General features: G+C 47.7%; 10 protein-coding genes across 10 annotated transcripts; 7 read left to right on the top strand and 3 right to left on the bottom strand.

Moving 5' to 3' along the window:
- Positions 1–934: 934 nt before the first annotated feature.
- On the top strand, positions 935–2,010 carry nbp35 (Fe-S cluster-binding ATPase; the record flags this gene model as incomplete). The annotated part of the gene is made up of 2 exons (XM_057145435.1): positions 935–1,019; positions 1,073–2,010. 2 exons carry the CDS (start codon positions 935–937, stop codon positions 2,008–2,010), a joined length of 1,023 nt encoding a protein of 340 aa, XP_056991189.1.
- A 366-nt stretch (positions 2,011–2,376) lies between these two features.
- Positions 2,377–3,672, bottom strand: N7520_011501 (DUF1593 domain-containing protein; the record flags this gene model as incomplete). Its single annotated transcript, XM_057145434.1, has 3 exons — positions 2,377–3,236; positions 3,264–3,453; positions 3,553–3,672. 3 exons carry the CDS (start codon positions 3,670–3,672, stop codon positions 2,377–2,379), a joined length of 1,170 nt encoding a protein of 389 aa, XP_056991188.1.
- A 2,497-nt stretch (positions 3,673–6,169) lies between these two features.
- On the top strand, positions 6,170–7,599 carry N7520_011500 (pepsin-like aspartic protease; the record flags this gene model as incomplete). The annotated part of the gene is made up of 3 exons (XM_057145433.1): positions 6,170–6,603; positions 6,661–7,421; positions 7,472–7,599. The coding sequence occupies 3 exons, from the start codon at positions 6,170–6,172 to the stop codon at positions 7,597–7,599; spliced, it is 1,323 nt and encodes a 440-aa protein (XP_056991187.1).
- A 200-nt stretch (positions 7,600–7,799) lies between these two features.
- Positions 7,800–9,155, bottom strand: N7520_011499 (putative cofactor for methionyl- and glutamyl-tRNA synthetases; the record flags this gene model as incomplete). Its single annotated transcript, XM_057145432.1, has 1 exon — positions 7,800–9,155. One exon carries the CDS (start codon positions 9,153–9,155, stop codon positions 7,800–7,802), a length of 1,356 nt encoding a protein of 451 aa, XP_056991186.1.
- A 1,767-nt stretch (positions 9,156–10,922) lies between these two features.
- N7520_011498 (bZIP transcription factor JlbA/IDI-4) lies at positions 10,923–11,405 on the top strand (the record flags this gene model as incomplete). The annotated part of the gene is made up of 2 exons (XM_057145431.1): positions 10,923–11,046; positions 11,101–11,405. 2 exons carry the CDS (start codon positions 10,923–10,925, stop codon positions 11,403–11,405), a joined length of 429 nt encoding a protein of 142 aa, XP_056991185.1.
- A 2,611-nt stretch (positions 11,406–14,016) lies between these two features.
- On the top strand, positions 14,017–15,623 carry N7520_011497 (ANP1/MMN9/VAN1 family protein; the record flags this gene model as incomplete). The annotated part of the gene is made up of 4 exons (XM_057145430.1): positions 14,017–14,159; positions 14,213–14,895; positions 14,980–15,299; positions 15,348–15,623. The coding sequence occupies 4 exons, from the start codon at positions 14,017–14,019 to the stop codon at positions 15,621–15,623; spliced, it is 1,422 nt and encodes a 473-aa protein (XP_056991184.1).
- A 2,010-nt stretch (positions 15,624–17,633) lies between these two features.
- Positions 17,634–18,542, top strand: N7520_011496 (uncharacterized protein; the record flags this gene model as incomplete). The annotated part of the gene is made up of 1 exon (XM_057145429.1): positions 17,634–18,542. One exon carries the CDS (start codon positions 17,634–17,636, stop codon positions 18,540–18,542), a length of 909 nt encoding a protein of 302 aa, XP_056991183.1.
- A 264-nt stretch (positions 18,543–18,806) lies between these two features.
- On the top strand, positions 18,807–19,793 carry N7520_011495 (putative sister chromatid cohesion protein Dcc1; the record flags this gene model as incomplete). Its single annotated transcript, XM_057145428.1, has 2 exons — positions 18,807–18,925; positions 19,001–19,793. 2 exons carry the CDS (start codon positions 18,807–18,809, stop codon positions 19,791–19,793), a joined length of 912 nt encoding a protein of 303 aa, XP_056991182.1.
- An 82-nt stretch (positions 19,794–19,875) lies between these two features.
- N7520_011494 (uncharacterized protein) lies at positions 19,876–20,130 on the top strand (the record flags this gene model as incomplete). Its single annotated transcript, XM_057145427.1, has 1 exon — positions 19,876–20,130. One exon carries the CDS (start codon positions 19,876–19,878, stop codon positions 20,128–20,130), a length of 255 nt encoding a protein of 84 aa, XP_056991181.1.
- Positions 20,131–20,329: 199 nt separating this feature from the next.
- On the bottom strand, positions 20,330–21,493 carry N7520_011493 (uncharacterized protein; the record flags this gene model as incomplete). The annotated part of the gene is made up of 1 exon (XM_057145426.1): positions 20,330–21,493. The coding sequence occupies one exon, from the start codon at positions 21,491–21,493 to the stop codon at positions 20,330–20,332; it is 1,164 nt and encodes a 387-aa protein (XP_056991180.1).
- Positions 21,494–23,498: the final 2,005 nt, after the last annotated feature.

Below are 23,498 nucleotides of genomic sequence, written 5' to 3'. Positions count from 1 at the left end.
GAAGAGGAAAGAACCGGGTACGTTCCCGTTTTATCTCAACAGACTGGGGGTATTACTCTAACCGACTTTCTCTATGGACACACCCTCCAAACCCATGACTCTTTCCACTTACATGGCCACGGACAGAGCGGGGGTCAAAGACGCGGCAAGTGCGGATACCGTGTACATCACTCCACTGGGACTTGCATGCTTTAAACCTACACAATGCATATCGTCGGAGTGTTTTTTAATGGTATGGTCATTAAAGTACGAGGGTTCCGGAAGTGGAGTCGGTGAGTGGAGGTTGACATCAAAGATTGGCTGTCAACAAGGGAATGCATTTGTGTACACAGACAAGGTTGGAAGTCAATGCGTTGTCCAAGATGTATAATGTACATTTCTTAGCTAAATTTGAAATTGGAGGGCTTCTTGCATCCCAGTGATGGGCTGCTGGGTACGCAACCCCGTGTAAAGTCCACGTGGGATCACTTAAGAGTCCGAAATCAAGATTTGGCCTGCTTGTTACTTAAGTTCTGACAGGACATGGATTCGTACCTGCAGAGTTTGACTAAATTGTCTAGTCAGCATTTCCCCTCGAGCCCTGAGCAGGGATGACCGTTAGCGTTAAAGCTGCCCCAGGCCACATCGGGCCAGAAGGCAAAATGAATTGTTGCTGCAGGTCGCTTTCTATCCAGACATTGCATGAGCAGAATAATTTGCGATCAAGACACCACCATTTAGCGTGAATATTGTCAATTAAGTTACTCATTTATTTAATTACAATTATTCTACCTCATTCTGTAGGCTGTTATGGTCCCTCCGACACCGCAAGCACCAATCGCGGGGGATCGGTTAGTCATCACGCTTATCAAGCATCTCCGCCACTCAATGGAATTTCTCTCTGGAAATCTTCACATTTCAGTTCAAACTATCTTGGATTGAATTACATACTGTGATGGCACCCTACGTGGAGGAGCCTAATGACCAGGCGTCCCTTGCGCCTGCCAAGCGACAACCCGATCTGGTGGCCCCAGAGCCAGGTACGTTCATCTTGTGCGGGGAACCCGCCTCGGACACACATTAATTGTTGCAGAACACTGCCCTGGCCCCGAGTCCGAGAAAGCCGGCCAGGGTGATGCCTGTGCTGGCTGCCCAAACCAACAAATCTGTGCCTCCGCGCCCAAAGGCCCCGACCCCGATATCGCGATCATCACTGAGCGACTCTCTCAGATCCGACACAAGATCCTCGTCCTCTCCGGTAAAGGCGGAGTAGGCAAATCCACCTTCTCAACCCTGTTATCACACGCCTTCGCCGCAAACCCAGATTCCACTGTGGGAATCATGGATACCGATATTTGCGGGCCGTCGATCCCCAAGATGATGGGCGTGGAAGCAGAGACGATCCACATCAGCAATGCGGGCTGGAGTCCAGTCTGGGTGACGGATAACCTGGGTGCCATGAGCGTGCAGTTCATGCTGCCGAACCGCGATGATGCGGTTATCTGGCGCGGTCCCAAGAAGAACGGACTTATTAAGCAGTTCCTCAAGGATGTGGACTGGGGCGAGCTAGACTACCTTATCGTGGATACTCCCCCGGGAACCTCAGACGAGCATCTATCGGTCAATTCTCTGCTGAAGGAATCCGGCGTCGATGGTGCCGTCGTCGTCACTACCCCGCAGGAAGTCTCTTTGCTGGATGTGCGCAAAGAAATCGACTTTTGTCGCAAGGCAGGCATCCGTATCCTCGGTCTTGTCGAGAATATGTCCGGGTTTGTCTGTCCCAGCTGTACACACGAATCGCAGATCTTCCGCGCAACAACGGGTGGAGGCCGCCGGTTGGCGAAAAAGATGGGTATTCCGTTCCTGGGGGCTGTGCCTCTGGACCCTCGCGTCGGAATGGCATGTGACTACGGTGAGAGCTTTGTGGAGAATTTCCCTGATAGCCCCGCGTCCAAGGCCATTAAGCGTGTAGTTCGGGCGGTCGGAGAGGCAATCGGGGAGAACCCGGATGATGTTCTTCCGGAGCTTTAGGCGGATGGAGCGAGGTCGATTATTTTCATTCTAGCGTGCATGATCTTGATGGGTCCCATTTGGCGTTTGGATATAGAACTTTGATTTGATACCATGGATTATACAACCTTACGAGCATAACAGGAACTTCAGTTGCTCATTTGCAAACACCGTTTCTATTATCATAATCACTTCATAATCATGATCGACCACTAATAGTCATCAATCAGTACCAAGTGGTCGAGCGGAAACTCGACTATCTTATCTTCCTTGGTCTAGGGGTCATGATTTCCGCTTGTCACTAACACTGATACGCGCGGGAGACCGGGGTTCGATTCCCCGAGGGAGAGCTTTCTTTTTGCTTTTTGGATAATACTAATCATTAGCTCAAGATTCCAAAGTAACATTTGTCGTTTGCATCAGTACTCGCTTGTAGCTAGTCAACGGATGATACCCATTATCCGTCACTTCAAGAATCAAATGCAGTAACCAACAACCAGAGGGATTTAAACTCATCCCATCACAACTCAACTTCTCATCAAGGATTTGCACTTGTACCATCCGACCTTCATGCAAAACAGTGATGTTCAATTCAGGAACTTCGCCAGCAACATTCCAATTATCAGCTCCAGGCTCCTTGTACTGGAACCAGCGAAAAGCCAACGAATCTCCACCGGGATCCTCAGTCGCTCCTGCGTTCAAGCTAATCTTCGATCTAAACTCCACGCTAACATTCAAAGGCGCAAGACTGACACTTCCTTCAATCGAAATAACCAGCTGATGATTAGTCCTGCTAATATTCGCCGGTAATGACCATTGCATCCTCGCCGCAAAATCAATCTGAAAGGCATCTCGCCACCTCCAAATAGTCGCATAGTTAGAGATATAACTTTCATTATCCAACCCAATAACTCGATCCGCCGCATCAGCGTAATGAGTGAGATTCGAAACTGTCGACGGAGTAACCTTCATATACCGTCCACCCCAAGAACCATACTCTGGATGTTCACGGACACCAAGCCCATTTTGGATAAGATACAAGAAGGTAGGCGTATCACCCTCCATGATATACTCATAGTCCGGATAGACCGTCCTGCCATAAGATCCGATTTGGATATTCTCACGAATCCATTTCGACGTTATCTTGGACAGGTCGGGTCCGCCTTTGTCATAGGTTCCAGATATACCGGACCACGCGGCTAGACCGTACTGATTCCAGCCAGGCGTGGAGGCGATGTAGAATTTGTCTGGGTATTGTTAGCGGATCCAGGCACCGGTGTCATCCTGGTCGGAGATGGCGTAAACGCGGATCTTGGATCTAATGAATGCTGCCTCTGCCGTGGAAAAATAGGTATGGATTTTGTAGAGAGCTTGAGCTAGGACGTTTGTGCCGCCCCGGGCAAGGACCCAGAGTGGTTGGTCGGTCTGGTCTTGAAGCGGTTGAATAGAAGCTTGCCCGCGTCGCTAAGGGGGATATCCTTTCCAACCGCTTTCATTCCATATACCTTAGAGTTGTTAGATACATGAGCTAGGCGTATAGCTAGTTGCTTTGAATCCACTCACAGCGGGGCCACTCTTTACAAGACTGCGCATATGCTCACCCGACGGATAGGGTGCATCGAACGGGACATGTTGATTGAGGTTATGCGTCACATTTCCATAAGCATCAATAACAGCCAGCATAGCTTCTGGATGGACTTCATCTTGAAGCCAAATGGATGAACGGCACAAATTCCCTCTGTCTTGAATTGATTGGAGTAGAGCAGATAACGAGTCAAGGATTCCTGATCATCGGGTTCTTTGTTGATGTCTGATAATATGAATACTCGCGGCTTGTCTGTAATGGATAGAAGGGTAGATCTATTCACTGGTTTGCCAAGGACTTGGATGGCCAGTGTCCATAGCACCGTGAGTGCAGGTATGGAATGCATAATGGATGGGTACAAATTACAAATTCGATGCGATGGCCAAAGCAACATGTTTTTAATATTAATTACTCGATCTTTCGAATGATGACTGGTATCTGCCGGATATTCTTAGACTGGCTTCATTTCTCCGCATTTGAGCTGAAGAAGCCATTGCAATGTAAATCTGCGGGGAGACTCTGCGGGGGTTAGCCGAAGAGGCCCCGAATATGCTACAATTCGAAGCTTGTAACCACAAAAAGAAACTGTAAGCACTGCTTTGCCGATCATGATGGTAAAGATTACTTGATTTGGTTCAATGGAAACTGCTTAGTACTTAGTACTCCCACAATTGGGAATTAAAGAATCCGAGCAGCTCCGTCCCAAAAGATTTGCGTAAGTATGGAAAAATATGACCAAGAGCCCTATCTTCGAATTGAAAATTCAATCCGGTGTTTAGAAGCTGCAAATTCGGAACCATTTCTCGATTTCTGGCCGCTTTCCGAAGCAAATGCTATTCCGACCCCTAAGTGTATGCATTCGTTTTCAAGTGTGGGCGGAGTCGCGTAGTTCCGCAAGATGCCCAAGATGTTTATGCATCACTTCCGCCGATACTTGCGCCACTGAAAGTGATGTCTTTCGTAAGTTTCAGAGTATCTAATTGTACATATCATCTTAATTGTGTGATCGGCCTGTTTGTTCGAGATTCCAGTCCAAATTACCCCGCTTGGAAGTTTCCATTATTCCCAATCAATTAGATCGCTATCATCTTGGCAGTCATTAAGCGTTCATATTAAGGGAAATCGCCAAGCATGACGCCAAGTGGTATTTACCATTTATTCCCATATTCATTCCAAAGCAAAATTGCATATTCCCTCATCTGTATTGAGTGCTCCACACTGAACCTTATCTAGCCACGCGGCTTCAAAGGCACTCCTGAGACTATTGTTCAGGACGAGGCATCTGGCGATCGAAGAATGAAACTTCTAGAGCACAACCCGATAATTATTTTATCAATATAGAGAGCTTGTAGCCCCCTAGAACCCATACCTCATATGGCTGTTTGTCTACTTTGTGGGAAAAGTAAAGCAGGGGCGCTGGAGCAGCCGGCCTTTGTCAAATGGGATAATTCTTCAAATCTTGCTGACATTCTTGATATGAAAGATATCTGATTTTGGTTTGCAGCTTCCATATTGAGCCGGAAGGGAAAATCTCTAAGCCAATGTAGTCATCGTCACCGAACCAATGTCATGGTCGTCTGGTTCAACTTCCATCATGAAATACGTATTCTAGGGATGGGTGTGATTCAATAAGTTTCGTCTATCAGGAGGGACTAGGGCAAAGAAAACAGCGGTGTGAGTATGAGCGCAACAGCGGCAACTATGGAGTAGAAAAGCAAACCCCACCGTTAATATCGCGATTAGCCATGTACTCCCCTGTACTCCGTACTTCCGCACCCGATTTATCTATCCCAAACCCCTTACCAAAATCATAGCATAACAAGAAAACCATTTTGCCATCTCCATGGTCCATTACGTTTCAAGGGGAAGACCCAAAACCGTTCCCGCACGATGATTGGCCGAGCACCCGCTCAAGTAGTGTTTCAGAATCACACAGCAAACCCAACCACATTCAAGCCCCCAATGGCCCAGACCGACGCGCGGGCGCTCCACCAATACAAGACGTGGCGGCGTTAGAGAAAAATGAGCTGTCAGGAGCGAGTATCTACCCTATCTGGGCCGCTGACCGGTAGTGGATCACTGTAACAGCTCCATCTGGACCAAGCCGATGCGCCAGCTAGAACGATTGCCGAGTGTAGTCTGGGTCATGTTTCTGTGGCGAGAGTGCTGATAGGTTCGTTGGAGGGAGATGGCTGAGGATTGGAAACAGTGCAAGGTGGACTACGTACTTTTTTTTTTGGTGCTTTGGTTGGAGCCTTGGAGGTTCTTGTGCGGTGCTTTATACATAGATCTGCAAATCCTGGAGATTTGTGCTTTTTCTTTTGCATGGTTGGGGATCTCACGCTCTTTGATCTTTTCTCTCCTTCATTTCGTTTCATTACCTGCTGGCACAGGTACGAGTCTAGGCTGTGCCTTGTCTCTTTTTTGTTGCATTGTGCCATTGTGCTTGGTCCCATTCATTTCAGATCGACAGCGCATTGCTATTGTGAACATACTGAGTGTGTATCTGATCGTTAATACGTCAAATACTTGCTCTCGTTGATTTCTCTCGCCTGTATCACTCTCTGACTGGCGTCGGGAATAGGACGAGACAAGATGCATCTTATTTTCTCTCTTATACTTTTTATTTTCTTGGGATTCGATGTTCTCGCCGCTCCAGGTTTACGTCGATCCGCTTCAACCGCTCACAAAAGGTCTTTCCGAATCGAACGAGTCAAACGCAACGACTATGTACGCAATTCCCCCGCTGCTTTAAGTAAAGCATACCGCAAGTTTGGGATTACGGCTTCTCTCATGGAGGGTGGGGATCTGCACGACTTTGAGCCATTCTCCAACGGCACGAGCTATAGGAGCGCTTCGGTAGAAACCCAATCAACAACAGAGACAGACGAGACAGACGAGACAGACGAGACAGACGAGGAAGGAACGGTCAGTGCGACATCCGTGGAGGGAGGCTCGGAGTATGTGTCTCCCGTTCTCATCGGAGGCCAAAACATCACCATGGATTTCGATACTGGATCTGCAGATATGTAAGTCATTCTCTACGCCATGTCAAAAGACACTGACTTATGGCTCAATTGATAAAGGTGGGTGATGAACTCCAACCTATCATCCTCTATGATAAGCGGCCACTCAGTCTACAATTTTTCAAAATCAAGCACCTTCGAAAAAGTAGCAGGCGAGTTCAAGGTCTCCTATGGCGACTCATCATACGCAAGCGGCAATCTAGCCAAAGACACCGTCAATATCGGCGGAGCAGTGGTCAAAAACCAAGTCTTCGGTCTCCCAAACAAAGTATCCAGTTCATTCGTCGAAGATACCAATTCCAACGGCATAGTCGGACTCAGTTTCTCCTCTATCAACTCATTCGACCCAGGTCCTCAGAAGACATTTTTCGACAACGTCGCCCCAGACCTCGAATTACCAGTCTTCACCTCCTACCTTCGTGGCGACAGAGGCTCATATGAATTCGGTGCCATCGACCAGAGCCTGTATAGCGGCATGATGGTCAATGTCAGCGTCGACTCCTCAAACGGATTCTGGCAGTTCGATTCGACGAAGTACAAAGTTGGTACTGGACAAAAACTGCACAATATCACCACTACGAAAACTGCTATTTGTGATACTGGTACTACGCTACTGTTGGTTAGTCCGGATGTTGTATCAGATTTTTATTCGCAGGTCAATGGCTCGGCGTATTCGAATAGTGTTGGGGGTTATATCTATCCCTGTGAAGCGGAATTGCCGGATTTAAGTATTGAAATTGGTCACGGTTTCACGGCGACTATCCCTGGATTGAATTTGGGCTATGAGGAAGTTGGGACTAATACGACAACGGGTGAAACTAGTGAGTTTTGGCTTCTATGAGCTTGGCTATCTTACTAACTGGGGTAACAGTGTGCTATGGTGGTGTACAGTCTTGTGCAGGGTCTGACTTTCAGATCTTTGGGGATATCTTCCTCAGGGCGTTTTATGTGGTTTTTGATCAGCGCGGCCCATCATTGGGGATCGCAGCTCCTGCATGATTGTACAGGGTTGGGGATAGAGAAGGCTCGGATAATTGGCGGGCAAATATTGTAATATTGTTCTCGTACAAAGGATCTTCGATTTATGGACAGAAAAGTCAACTGTATATTTAGCTGTTTTCTTGTCAACTTCTCGTGGGTATGCATTCAATGGCTGTTTATTTTGATATCTCCATCTTTTAATAACAAGTATACTTTTCTTACCGCACGGTAGCACCCTTGAGGGTCTTGACAGTGCAAATAACGCCCGATGCGGTAACGAGTTTACCGATGGCAGGCTTGCCTTCCTGGCCCTTAACAGTGGGGACAGCGTTGCTGTCAAAGATAACCTCGAGGTCATCGTTGGTACCGAAACCAGGCTGGAAAGTCTCCCAGATCTTTTTCTTGGGGTTGAGCTGCTTCTCGGGCTCGCCTTCGGACCAGCCCTGGAAGGTAATGCGCTCACCAGCCGGGGCGTCGGCAGGGGGAGTGACAAGCTCGACGGGGCCAGCGTGGGAGTCACCACCCTCCTCAACACGGGGGGAGGCAGCCAGAACCATGGCCGCAGACTTGATACCACGCATGGTGACGGGCTTCAAGTTGCAGACGGCAACAATCTTGCGGCCTTGCATCTCCTCCAGGGGAATAAGACCGTTCAAACCAGAGCAGACTGTCCGGACAGTCTTACCGGTCTCCTCATCCAGGGAGGTGTTATCGGAGCCAGGGGCGTCACCACAGTCGATGGTGGAAACGAAGAGAGAGTCGGCGTTGGGGTGGTTAATGGCGCGCAGGATGTGACCGACACGCAGGTCGATAATGGAGGGAGATGGCGGGGCAGCAGCAGCTGGTGCAGGCTTGGGGGCCTTTTCCTTCTTCTCCTTCTTCTCCTTCTTGCCAGTCTTGTGGCCGGCGGCGGCGGCAGCGGCAGCACCATCGCTGGGAGCAGCGTCGGCCTTGGCAACCTTCTCAGCCTTCTCGGGCTTACCCTGGCCAACGACAAGGGGCTTCTCGGCTTCAGCGCCGGCGTTCTGCTGAGCAGCCTTCTCCTTCTTCTTGCGCTCCTTCTCCTCCTTGGGGTCAACGGGCTTGGGCACGAACTTGACGTCGTTCACGTCGATAGTGACTTTCTCCTCGGCGGGAATCTGCAGGGCAAAGAGGCGCGAGTTCTGCACAAAGTCGACATGGCGAACAACGTGGTGGTATCCCTTTTCGCCTGTGCGCTGCTCGGATGACCACTTCTCGACGATGGGGGCAACGACAGCGTAGACAGCAATGTCAGCGACCGAAGGCTTCGCACCGAGCAGAGTGGTGCGGGTGGCGAGGTGTGTGTTGAGTTGAGCCAGGATGTTGTCAATGACGGACTTGTCGTTGCTGGCGGTGGCAGTGGTCAAGCCAGAGACGGTGTTAAGCCACTGCTTGATGTCGGCCTCCTCAGCTTCGCTGAAGTTCACCTGGGGGAAAATCTTGGGCGAGGCATGGAGGTAATCGAGCTCGGTAGCATCGGGAGAGATGGCGGTAGGGTATGAGCGGTAGAGGAGAGACAAGAGGGAGGACTCGGGAGCAGCTGCGGTCGCCATGGTGAATGCGCGTGAGGGAGATGAAAGAAAAGAAATTCGAGGAGGGGCACGGATCTGTGTCATCGATTGGACCCGCGGGGTTGTGCTACGGGCCCGCAATTGGGTCGCCCATCTCACCGTCAATCTGACGGGAAGTCCCAAGATCATGAGAATTGGTCTGTAGAGTTCAATTATTCTATATCAATGGCATCAAGTGAGGTTTTTACGATTCACCCCTTTTCTTGTTGGCGGATCTGATGATGACTCAGCATGACTAACCAGTTGACATTGACAGTGGTACCTCTGTCGGTGGTCACGTACTTTATCCAATAGGACCAACTGGATGTTTAATCAATTTACACCTGTGGGTATTCAAATATTCTTGCCATCTGGATGAAATGAATGTGGATATCACTATTCACAACATAGTTCTGCGTGTACTGCGTGCACATGTGGCCCACACCTGTCGACATCGGGACAATTGAGGATTATCTGAGTATGTAGATTTTTATCAATGATGACTTCCAAGATTGATTGCAGTATTTAAGAAAGGTCTTCCAGCACGCAGGTCTTGTTGGTAGTGCATACCAGAGGCTTTCGCCCTACTTTTTACGCGGCGCCTACCGACTAGGTCAACTAGTTATACTATCTCCTAGTTACTAAGTGTATCCGTATATCCTACTTGGTCACTTACTTAAGTCTCCTACATACCCAGTCTCCTACCCAGTCCAGATGTCTCCCACTCAGTACTCTGCCCGTTATCCTACCCAGTATTCATTTTCTCTCATCGGACTAGTTAAATGGTCAAAGGGCTCTTCAGGTTTATACACAACATATATATACTGTATATATGTAGCGGAGTGGCAAGGAAGGAAGAAATAAGATAAGAAAAGAGAAAGGAGAAGGGGAAAAAAAGAAAAGTCGGGAGCTGGGTGTTTCAACGTGAGTTATATTCTACCAATCTATTACTTGGAAACACTGCGGATTTCTGGACATAGATTGAAGATTCATCCATAGCTTATCATGCCAGGGCCTTTGTCGAGAGAAACCCCGCAAATCTAGGCACATATTTATTTCCGGTAAAATGCTGCGCTCAATTGCTTATCACAGGGTTGCTTTAGATCTCAGATAGGGTTAGCCTAGTTAAATTCCTGCAATGTTCATTGGTTGAAAGAATGCACTAAAATGAGTCATAGTGAGTCTTGAGGGGGCGAAGCAAACATGACCAATCAGCTTGATTCAGTGGAACACCAGGCGGCCCAGGCGTCAATCCACCCCCGAGTATATCATTCCCTCCTCATCTCACAAGTTTCTTCCTCAGGACACCACTCCTCGGCCTTCCTGACCGAGCTCATCCCCCCGCGAATCCCCTCGCGCGTCCCTCGCCGGACTACTTCATCTTTTATCAACTAACGCGCCACGGGCCCGCTTAGGCCCGCTTAAACTATCTCATCATGGCGGCCAGTGCTTGCTCCTGCGCCGCGGCCATCATGCACTCGATCCAATTCTGGCAACCAAGCCAGCTCCGACCCTCAACACAATCCCCAAGGGTCGGCGCAGCTGGGGCTCACTCCATGGTTTAATTCTCACGACTTTCAATTTCAACAATCCTTTAATTCCTCGGATCCGACGTTGGGATATATTCCCTCACCCATCCAACCCTTTGATACCTTTGCTCCAGAGTCAGATCTCTGGACAGAATCAGAACTGTCTTTTGCCGATTCTGACTGGAACTTTCTATCTCTTGAAAATGCGACACCTTATTCTGCGGTCTTTGACGGACTGGATATGTCTGTCAACGACCCAGGCTACGGGGTGGCTTCGGCCTACCCTTCCCTTTCGGATTCGGGATCCATTGAGTCGTACGCTCTGCCTAATTCCTCATTCGTTTCCAGTTCTGCGAATTCCCAAGGTGAGCTACCCTGATAGCTATAGTCCTACATGAATGGTTCTGATTGTTATTTAGATGGGCATTCGCATGCTTCTCCTGCTTCTCAGATTTTGGGGTCCGTTGCGACATCTCAGTCCAGCCCTGCAACATCCCAGAGTGATGCTGTCCTGGGTCGTGTTGAGTCGTCTCGTGTGGAAAAGCGCAGACTCAATACACTTGCGGCTCGGAGGTGTCGTCAGCGGCGCGTTGACCAGACAAAGAATCTTGAGGAGGAACTAGAACGAATGCGGAAGGAACGCGATGAGCTGAGGCTCAAGGTATCGAAGCTGGAAGGGGAAACGGAGGCTTTGAAAGGGCTTCTTGCTCGTAAAAGCAACTGAAGTTTTTTTTCTTTTTCTTTTTTTTTCTAATTGAGCTGGCCTCTCAATAATTCAATATGATTGATTTAAAGCTCGAATCATTCCCCTGTAAATCAATTCCCTGTAACCCTTGATTTGACTCGGACTTTAGGTCGATATCTTGGGATATCGCAGATATATGGATGAACTGTAGAGCTAAAGATGGAGGCCAGCTTTGACATTTGAAGCTGGGCTGATGAGTAACTTGATGAGCAAAAATATAGATACAAGACCTCTATTTCCAACCTTGGATCTCAAATCTTTTATCTTGCATTTGAAAAAGGAAGTAATCCCCGTGCATCTCAAATTTTGTCCCTTACTCGTATCTTTCCATTGACTATAAAAACTTGAACATCGACCGGGAAAGGATCCATTATGCCCGATCCAACTGTAGACCAGATTATCTTTCCTTTTTCATCATGAAACTCGATTCTATCACACTCAAAACAGTACAATATCCTCTCATAATTTTCCTTGAGAAGATAATTGACCGGGTGCTTGTAACATTGATCGAAAGCCTCCAGTTTGATATCGAGGTCTTTCCAGTGACTGCGCTAATGAAATTTTAGTTTATGTCCTAGATTTTATAGAAGAAAATAGACGGAAAACCCTCAAAAAACCATTACTTACCAACGTGTCTGCTGTCACCTTCTCCGTCTCTGCTGCCTCGGTCATGTCGGTGCTTTGTAGATTCCACTTCTTCGGATCACCTCAGTCGCTAATATAGGGAGATCAAGCGACGATCAGGCCGGCAAAATCGGGAAATTCACAAGATCGCAGGATCAGTTCAAAAGGATTCTTCAGGGGTGAGCAGGGGAGATGAATTACCCCCACTATCACGGCCCATCACGGGGGTCTCGGGCGGAGACGCTAAAGATAGCTGCATTTTTCTGTATGGGATAACATAATCAAATTCGAGTACATGAACTTGCTTTTTCCTGCACTTTCCAAGGTTCATCTCCATATTTTCTCTACTCTGCGATTGCGCTTTCCCCATAAGCTGGCGGGCGATCCGCAAAAAGTGGGCATCAAGGTTCCAATAAAGATAAATTATCCCACTTGGCTTAAATTTGGCGAACATGTAAATCTTATGTGAACTAGTCCATACATGGGGCCTCCAGCTCGGGTATAGCAAATCCAAATCTAGTCTGATTGCAGACTAAGAAATATTCCAAGGTTTTTACTCTATTGGCGTAATAATTGCTTGGTAAGGAGAAAGCCCCGGCTTGTTCATATGCATGCCACGTTTCTAGACCAATCCCAGTTGAATACACTCATGCAGTAAGATATTCGAGGATTTACTTGTCTACATTTTCCGATCGTGTCTATTGGTTGATTAAGTCATGTTCATAACCTTGGAACAAGAAAGTTTTCCACAATGTATCTAGTAGCTTAAAAGATACAGATATGAGTATCTGATAAACGCCAATATGCCCATCAGCAGGGATAACAGCAGCGGTGACCATAGAGATAAAGGCAGAGACGATAAGAGCACCAAAGAAATGCATTTTAGAGAATTGACTTGTTTTGAAGCTTGGAGCTTGGGAAATTGATAGAGTCCATAGATGGAGTGGTAATATAGCTGAATGAAGCATTAATTTACAGATGTCGAACCTCTTATTCATGTCATTTGCGTATAGCATTTCAATGTTGGCACATGAAGCTCTAGCTTAGATAGTGACTGCATTGCGAGTTTAGGTAGATGTTCATTACTTTATACGTGTCGCCAACCTGACCCTAGACGACTATAGCTCGGCGAAGTCAACTGCGTCTATTCTGCCTAGTGGTTGGCTTTCTGGTGAGGCAAAGTGATCAATTTCACCTCAAGATGGCTAAGTCATGGCTCGTTGGGTCATACTGAATGCTGCGGAAAGAATCCCCCAATACATATCGAGATCCTTCGCAAGTTCAATTATTCTATCACGACCAATGGAGATCTGGGTTCCACCGAAGTGACCATGTTAGACAATTTCCGGATATCTTGGTAACCGGGACTCAACCAGCCCGATAAAAATCTGTTCTGCACATGGCTAACCCGAATCTCCAATCAAGTCGTAAAGTTGCATTCCACGGGATGACTTAGCTTGGATAAGGTGTGAGGCTGAATCCGGTGTTACGCGATTAGGGCAGTCTTGACTTTTAAGCCAGATGGCAGTTAGACGTGGAAAACACAGGGTCTTCGATCTCGATTAATTCGATTTGGAGACAAGTAATTTAAAAGAAATTAAAGAAATTAAAGTTCTCATCTTCTACCTCAATTTGAGTTAATCTGCATAGATTAAGACGGAGATATCCAATCTCCTGCAAGCGGACATCCGGATTCGGTTGACTGGGTTCAAGGGCGAAACGCAACTTCTCTTCTGTAACACTCGACTGGTTTGACACGTTGATCGTGCTTTGCTGTCGTCTTTTCATTAACCTTTTACGATCAACAATTCTTCTTTCTCTTTCCTCCCTTCTTTCCGACCTCACTACCAAACTCACTCGGGCGCAAAAGCTGGCCTTTTCGAGATCGGACAGTGGTCACAGGGCTATCTCCGCCCATACGATCTACAATTTTGGGCAGAACTCAATGCTGCAGGCCCTCTAAGCTATGAACAGGCACTACGCCTCTCCGAAAGGCAGCTCGGCCTACCCTCGCGGGTCCAGCGCCTTCCTCAACGGGTGCGTCACTCCGGCCAAGGCCGCGTGTTTCTTGTCGGCAGGGATTGCTGCAGTTGAGCATGCAATGACCCAGTTTTCCCCGAAGGGATCTGCAATATTCGAAAAGCTAACTTGCTTGCTTACAGCTTCCAACCTCGTTCTCAACCCGCTCTCCGCCGCCGCCGCCAACTTTTCCAGCGTCTTTGTCTCCTCGGTGGGGTGTCATTACTACTGGTGATCTTCATCTTCCCGACATGGCGCGCTTCAATTCTCCCAGCTCTTTCCCTCGGCCTCTTTCACCCATCCGTCGATCTACAGCTCCAGACTGTCCGATACTATGATCTCTCCGAAGTACAAGGCACCGAGAGAGGTTGGGAGCGCGGCGAACGCGTTCTCATGCTCACGCCTCTGCGCGATGCATCCTCCCACCTCCCCATGTTCTTTTCGCACCTGCGAAACCTCACGTACCCACACAATTTGATCGATTTGGCGTTCTTGGTGTCGGATTCGCAGGATAATACTCTGGAGATGCTCTCGCGCATGCTGCAGGAAGTGCAGAATGATCCCGACCCCGACATGTCATTTGGCGAGATCTCGGTGATCCAGAAGGATTTCGGACAAAAGGTTCAGCAGGACGTGGAGAGTCGCCATGGCTTTCAGGCGCAAGCTACTCGGCGGAAATTGATGGCTCAGGCTAGAAATTGGCTGTTGAGCGCTACGCTGCGTCCCACGCATAGCTGGGTCTACTGGCGGGATGCGGATGTGGAGACTGCGCCATTTACGATCATTGAAGATCTAATGCGACATGATAAAGATGTCATAGTTCCAAGTGAGTGGCGCTTGGTTATTTGATTTAGTTCCTTGGATTTTCTCCGTTTGCGGTTGCGACTCATACTAACGTGAACTTCTCTAGATGTGTGGCGACCGCTTCCTGATTGGCTTGGAGGAGAGCAGCCATATGACTTGAATTCCTGGCAGGAGTCGGAGACAGCATTGGCGTTGGCAGATACCTTGGATGAAGATGCTGTCATCGTGGAAGGATACGCAGAGTATGCGACATGGAGACCTCATCTCGCCTACCTCCGTGACCCCTACGGTGACCATGATATGGAGATGGAGCTGGACGGCATCGGAGGTGTCAGTATTTTAGCAAAGGCTAAGGTGTTCCGTTCCGGGGTTCATTTCCCAGCCTTCAGCTTCGAGAAGCATGCTGAAACAGAAGGCTTCGGCAAGGTAAGATTTGGCCCATTCTTTTTCCGCGACAAAACTAACATCATTCAGATGGCCAAACGCATGAAGTTTTCAGTTGTCGGGTTACCCCACTACGTCATCTGGCATTTATACGAGCCCAGTGTGGACGATCTACGCCATATGGAAGGACAGAAAAAAGAGCAAGAGGCCAGGGATCGAGAAGAGAAAGAGCGTGAACTTGCCCAACAACAGGACAGCAGCCAATCTCCATCCCAGAACGTGAACAGCGAGTCTATGAAAGGCTCTTCCGAGGGACCAGCTGCTCAGCCTGGGAAGAATTCTGCCAAGGGTTCCCCGAACAATTAGGGCAGACAATGACTCTGCAACCTCAACTGTCGCGTCCCACCCGAGGAACCAAGGGCTCATTTTAGAAGCATCCAGCTGGCTGGAATATTTCAGGTCTCTGCACAACTGCATGGCCGGCACTCCTGGAACCACATTTGTGGACCATTATGTGCCTCTTTCCTATATTCCCCTTGTCTGGGTGGAATCATTATTTGCTGAGCCCAGAATTATGGCTGGCTCTTGTTTTTTTTCTTTTCTTGACATATGTTCGTCTTTGCTTGTCTTTTTCATCGTTTATTAGAAGCATACTAGAAGGCGTGACATGGAAGTAAGAAATATTATATTGAAGGCGTTAATTGAATTTACTTTGGACTTTTGATTTGAAAGGATATTTTCGTCTTAGGCTGTAAAAGATGCTAGTTACCTAGGTCAGCAAGGACAGAGATAACTGGCTAGTTACTAATCTCTGGAGCCTGATAACCCAAGCACCAATATCTATCTAGGAAGTTAAATCAAACATTCGAAACATGTGGTTCATTTCAACCATGTGCTTATAACGCTTTCAAATGGGTCAAACCTACAGAATAAAGTTGATAAAGTTGTATCCTGATACACAAGATAACACACTAATTCCAAAGGCGTGGAAAAAGTAGATTAGGTTTTCTTCTAGGGGGGTCAGATGGTGTAAATGACCTACACAAATAAGCAAAAGCATGGAAACCCGTCCTCGGGGTCATTCCAATTTAGGAATCATGCCCTTTAATCCGTCCAGTCACATTCATCTATCTTGCAGATTAAGATGCGCGTGCGTTGTTGAATCGATAGTGATGTCATCTGATCGAGATCGGACCGAGCCGAGAAACTACGTAGTGTTCATTCCTAGTTCTACCGATGCCTTTCTCATGATTAGTTCTAAATATTTAAGAAACCTCCGACATTTGAAGGCTGATGAGAGTGCTTTGGAAGTAAAAGGTCATTATTTGCGGGGTGGGTTTATCTTACGTGTAGACCCACTTAGATCTCGGTTGGGAAGAAACGGTGAAACGGTCCTCGGATGAAACGCCGATCTGATAAACAAGGATCTGACTTCCAATCAGAGGAAAGTATGTGTTGTTGTACAGGAATGATCAGACACTCACAGGCATCCGATGCAGTCACGTCGACTGCCCCCATGTGGCTCCTATCAGTCAAGGGCTGCATAGCTCACCCTTCGTAATCCTGCCCTGGGTTCTGACTCCTTTAAACAACCCCTTGGCCCTAGTTCTTTCTATATATTATTTTCCCCTAGACATAGTTCTGCTTATTGTTGTTGTTCTTCATACAGTCAACAATGAGTGAAGAGAGATCTCCATTACTTGGGGGGCCTAAGAAAGACGCCACAAAGTGGCTGTCGGTTTACTTACTGTCGGCGGGGAGTTTCTTCGCATCCCTTGCTTTTTCTTTACTCAATGTGCCAATGACACAACTCATTGAGGATAACATATGTCGTCAATATACTCAAGGCGCCACTACTGCGAAAGGGTTTTGCAAAAATGACTATATTCAGATCGATTTGGCGAACCTAAGTGGCTATATGCCCGTCATGGAGGCGGTAGTTAGTATGTTTCATTGTACCGCATAACTTTACATACAGATACTGATTGACGGCTCTAGGTCTTATAACCGCTTTTCCATTCGGAGTTTTATCCGATAGGTATATTACCTCAAGCCAGCGCTTGCTTCCAATATGCTAAGTCTTTTCTATCTAGAATTGGTCGCAAACCCATTCTTTACGTCTCATCGGCCGGAAGCATACTCTGCACTGTCTGGAAATTAGCAGTCCTCGGCTTTCCATCCATCCTACCAGTACAATTCATGTTAGCTGGTCCCCTATTTCTCGTCGTGGGCGGTGGACAAGCCGTTCAAATCGCCAGTCTGAACTCCATCGTATCAGACCTGGTAACCACCTCAGAAAGGTAAGTTGCTCATCTATAAGCCGCAAACCCATCTAATCCAACCAGAGCATCATCATTCTTCATACTCGCATTCGGGATGCTAGCCGGTAACGCCGTTGGACCATTCATCTCATCCGAGCTCATGAGCTCCCATTCACCCTGGGTTCCAGCTCTTCTAAGCCTCTGTATGTGGCCGATCGCCATTTCACTCCTGTCATTCGTACCAGAGACTCTATCCAATCCGAAAAAGACCACCATCGCCGCGATAGATCGCGCCCCACTGGGACTAGAGCCTATAACGATAAAATCGCACGTGTCACAGTCCTTCAGACTCTACAAAGCCTCTGTCGCATCTCTACGCTCTCCCTCGATTATTATTATCATCGCCATTAACCTTATAGAGATGCCGGAGTACTTCGCCACCTCACAGTTTCTAACGCAGTTCATCAGCAAACGTTTTCAGTGGTCCTTCGCTAGTGCGGGGTACCTCATTGCTATGCGAGGAATAATCCAAATGACCGTGTTATTGGTAACACTTCCGCTTTTATCAAGACTTTTGTTGCGATGGCAGAGACCGAATGCGAGAGATCTCACACTTGCACGGTTCTCGGCTGCTTTTGCTGCTGCGGGGGCTCTTTGGATGGCTTCGTCGCAGGTGGATGTTGTTGTTGCGGGATTGGCGTTGCAGAGTTTGGGTGGTGGTATGGGACCCCTGTGTCGTTCTTTGGCTTTGACCTATGTACCAGCGTCTGAGACCTCGAGGTTGATGACGTTGATTGGGATTGTGGGGACTTCAGGCTCGTTGTTTGGGGGGCCAGTGTTTACTTGGCTGTTCGGGGTAGGCTTGGAAAGAGGCGGTGTGTTAGTCGGACTTCCATATTTTGGTCTGGCAGGGGCGTTTATCTTGTGTCTTGTTGGATTACTTTTTGTCCGCGCGCCTTTGTCAAGGGAGGAAGATGACGCTGATTTGATCGGTATAGATGATGGCATGTCAGTTGGATGTTGATATAGAGGACTGTTGGAGGTTGTTTACTTTCGATCTTTTTTTTTTCCAGTATTACGATACCCCAGGCTAGCGTGCTACTTCACGCAGTTTCATTCAGTTCAATCATTTTACTCCATTTATACCATTTCAATGCCCAATTTCCCAGAGTATGAAGGGATTCCAGATCTTTCACTATTTAGAGGTGGTCCGTGCATCACGCGTCCATTCGCGTCTTTCCCGCGTTTTGTTCCCCTCCAACATTTCATTCGAGATCACATATCCGCAATGGCCACTCAAGATTCACGTGGTATTCTATTCACACATACTCAGCATCAACAGGGGTTTCGGCTGCTAGAACTCTCACTAGATCTGGAGGCGCTACTTACAGCTAAAGATGCTCCCGTGTATGTTGACAGCGATCACTTCTTTCCTGGCCCGGCTAGACTTCACAATTCTTACTGATCAAATGTATATTGCAGATTGGAACTCAAATCGCCTTCTTCTGCCCTCGCACAAGCGGTCGTAGATCCCAGCGCCCAAGAATACGTCAACCTCTGCACTCCCACAGCAACCTATCGTATCCGCCAAGTCCAATCGTCAAATTCACTCCATATCCTACGCCCCAGTCCCGGTAACATCTCCCAAGCGGACATCAAAGTTGTTGAAGACGAAGATGAAGAAACTGGCGTCTTGAAGCTTCCCGATGATTCAGTGAGCACCATTGCGAAGATCGGATCAACACTAGAGCTTTATGTGCCACCAGAAGGATTTTCGGCTATTCCGTTCCTGGAGAAAAGTCTACAGCTTTACGATCCGCGTACCGGGGATGAGGATGAGGATGTCATGATGGACGAGCCTTCGAGTGCGGGGGATAAGGGCCCCACTGAGGTACGAAGGTTGAGGGATCTTTTGTGCGCGGATATCCCTGTCTCTGCAGCGCAATGCGAGCAGGGGTGGGTTGAAATCTGTGCATTTATAGATGGCAAGCATGAGTTGGCGTGCTGGAGACCTTCGGCGCGGATGCGTTTGAATGTGTGGAAGCGTCTGGTGGAGGGCGCGATTTTGCAGGGTATTGATCTGGAAAAACAGTTCCTCGTTGGGGATTTATGGAAATCGGTTCTTGATGATGATGATACGTCGGAACCGTTCCCAAAAGCCTGTCTTGAGGCGGTGGTGAGAAAGCTCTGTACAGCGGATGAGCGACCAGCGCTAGCGGATGAGATGAAATGTGAGGATACGCCGCTAGGCCTTGATTTCAACGATCCAATTTGACGAAACTGACTTTGATATTCCAGGGGCAAGCTTTGAAAGGGTCGAATGTACTAAATGGGTTGGTGAAACCTATCTTGCGGCCATGGCACCTACTGCATCTTCTGCCATTGGACGAAGTGATTTCCTCCGTGCTTGGAAAGACTGCCTTCCCGAGCCATGGAGAGGCGATGCAACATTATCAAAGCTACAAGATGGAGTATACCGAAGCCCCGATCCTACATCAATTTTCTTTGTGGAGCCGTCGCAACGCCAGCAGAGCACCAAGGCTGCCGCGGCCCCAGCGGCCAAGGCCAAAACCAGCAGGAATTGGCATGAATTGCTCAAAAAACGCAGTTGAGTGTAGACCATGCAGTCGTTATTGCGTCTGACAATGGTGGCCCCAACCTATGAGGCCTATCTCTAGAAACATAATGGACACTTGCCGCCCAAAAATTCATCCCTGCTCCGCAGTCAAAAGGCGTGATGATATAGATGAAGCAAAACCAAAACAAAAACAAAAACAAAAACAAAAAAATTTCCAAAGTGGTGAAGGGCGTTCAACACCAAGTGTACTTCTCATTCAAGAACCACTCGACATCATCACCAAGTCCTTGCTCTGCACCCGTCCAGCGCAGACTGGAAATGCTGCTTTTTTCGCGATGCACAACCTGGGCATCTGAGTCCAACATCTTCACGGCCTTCTGCAGCAGAGGTGTCGGATTCCAAAATTCGACCGCATGCATATTCCATTCATGTGCTTCCTGTTGGGCTCGTCGTAAGATAGCAGCCATGGCTTCAACCAAAGTCCGCTCCTCGTCTGCCGACTTGGGATCATCATACACCCAACGCAGAATATACAACACATTATCCTCGGCCTCCTCGCCGAAATTTCGGTTCCATGCACAATACACACGAGCCTGGTCGCTCCCAGCGCCCTTGATGGTAGGTGGAGAGCGCTGCGGCAAAAGGTTATTCGCAAAGAACTCCTCACGCGCCCAGTGCCACAAGAAATGGTCAAAGTCGGGCATAATGGCGATCTTACAACCAGTGGTCTTCAGCGAAGCGTCCCGCAGCTGGTTGTGCAACTTGGCAGTAACAACGTCATTACAGATCAGCTTCTGCACATCTTCCGCAGATAAATCTCTTGTCGCATTTCCGCTTCCATTGGACCGTCTTTCCTCGTTCGCCAGTGGCGGGAGAGCCATATGCGAAGACAAGAAAGGCTTCCACCCAAACTGCGCATAGAAATTCTTTCCAATATCGGAGAAAAGAATGGTAAATAGTGCCCGACCTCTCGTCTCCTTCTCCATCTTCCACGTATCGAGCTTCCTGCTTAACTCCTCGAACATCCGCTTCGCGTATCCCTTGCCCCGAAACTCGGGCCGGCAGTAGACACTTCCGACGCCGTGTGTAGACACATCCTCCACATTGCCGCCGTGTGCTAGCAGTGCCTTCTTCTTGTATGTCTCGCAAGAACTCAGGATTGTACGATCTCCCTCTGGCTCGGACTTGTCGACCAAGATCCAGCATGTCAAGCCATCGCGGGTCAGGTTTTGAGCGAAGAGGTGATTCTCACGTTCGATATAGGTGTCGATGTCTAGGGGGCCTTTCCAAGCGACGCTATTGAGTTTGATGGAGGCAATGCGCTCCTCTGGGGTAGCGGGCACGAGAATCAAGTCGGGCGAGTCTCCTGCTGGGAGGGAGATATTTGCTGCAATCATAATGTATCTAGTAACTCCCCCGTAAATGGCTGCAAGAGAGTGGAAGGTTCTAAGATATGAAACGTCCAGTGTTCTTTCTTGGAATCCTTACGGCCGGAAAGAATCAATGAGTCAGAGTTGGTGAAGCTGTTTTTCAAGACCCCACAAAGCGATGTGTTAGAGAAAAAGTCGATCCAAGGAAATAAAAATTTGAAATCCGGGGTCAAGTGGATATTTTCAGGTCTTTCTCCATTTATATACCCCCTAAGCCCTAAAACATGGAACATTAAACCCGGCGGGGTTCCGTCGCAAGCCCCTAACGTGTAACCCGCCTACTCCGAATCGCTACACATTGCAATTACCCCCCGCTTGTTGATCTCCGCATCGTGATCCGGGCCGGAGAATCCTGCTCTATACGGTTTCTCTTTGTCAACCGGCCCGAGGACAAGCGACGGCAAGCGATTTCGATAAGCTTAATGTTGCACGGATATCGGATAAACCTGCCTTTAACTGATGTTGACGTAACAGTCATGTGTACTGGGGTGGGGTTATACCCATAAGTGTGAATCTTGGCCACATGATATAGATCAATTTGGAAGTGAAGATAGGATAGAAGATTAGAAGATACTTGGTAAATATTCCAGATTCTCTCAAAAGATTACACATGGAGTCACATGACACGATATCATCCATTCACTATAATATCCCCACTGAGAACCATCCAAAACTATGTACTAACTAGCTATAGTAACAGATAGCCGATTTCAATGATCATGTGCATTCGATCGGGTCTAAGGTATAAAAGGATCAGATCACTCTGCCTTTGGGTCTATCAACCATTACCCATTCAAACTTTCCAAGCTGACTTCTCTACCAATGGCTCACAATTCTTCGCATGATTGTCCTCTTTACGGTGATAGCCAAAAAGAGAGAAGACGGCGCCGACTATAGATCAATGATTCAAGTGAACCCAATTGCCCCATCCAGCTATGCACAGGACCAATTACATATTGCGAACTTTGTCATATATGGAATCCAGACGCATACAACCAGTATCTCTCAAATTAAGATATTATCATACACTACCAAGCAGGGCAAACACCAAACGTCGCCGTCGATCTCGTCTTCTCATCCACTTCACTCATTGGCTTCGCAAATATAGCCCGTATACCCTCTGCCACATGATCTGGTCGACTGCAGTCCCATGTCAGATCGAGGGTTTCGGTGACAAGGCATGAGGTAAAGAAAAGGAAAAAAGACCGGAAACACTTTAGGTATTACAAAACATTCACTGCAATTTCTAGACTACGCAGAAAGATTGGGTGATGATCTATGAGGATGAGGCAACGACGTGGGAAAGAGAACCACGCGAACAGATGTAAATCAAAGCCTGAAAGACGGCATTCAGAAGTGATTACTGGATAATTGAATTGGCTGGAAGATTGTTGAAATAGAATCATGTAGATCTAGTTGAAAGATTTCAACAAAAAGATATGAAATGAAATACAGTAGAAAAGGATTTGGTATGCAATAATAGGCCTGACCGCAGCAAAAGGAATCAACTTGTCAAATCCAGGGATCAGCACAAGATGCAAGATATATAAAGGGTCGAGAAATCAGAACCCGGAGAGGTATGAAAATGAGGGTAGAAGAGAGAAGGAGCGTCGTAAGAAAAGGGGATAGTGAAAAAGAAGGGAAAAGAGAAGAGGGAAAAGAGAAGAGGGAAAAGAGAAGAGGGAAAAGAGAAGAGGGAAAAGAGAAGAGGGAAAAGAGAAGAGGGAAAAGAGAAGCAGGATTTGGGGATATAAGGGAAGAGGAATACAAAAATGAGCCCAAAAAGGAAAGATATGAACCTGGTCTATATAAGTAAATGCCATGCAAGTCCCAAAAATGGTCCGCTCCCCGTTTTATGTATTTGCGCCACTTTCTTGAGGACAACAGTCCTAATTCCTCATCCGTCATGTATGTTCGATCATTGGTCACGCTAATTCAAGTATGAGACTGAAATGGGTATGGACAGATAACA

This window comes from Penicillium odoratum, assembly GCF_028828045.1.
Source record: "Penicillium odoratum strain IBT 22623 chromosome Unknown utg000008l_segment0_segment0, whole genome shotgun sequence".
NCBI classification, from domain to species: domain Eukaryota; kingdom Fungi; phylum Ascomycota; class Eurotiomycetes; order Eurotiales; family Aspergillaceae; genus Penicillium; species Penicillium odoratum.
The sequence above is the reverse complement of the archived record's forward strand: the minus strand, read 5'-3'. Positions and strand labels throughout refer to the sequence as shown.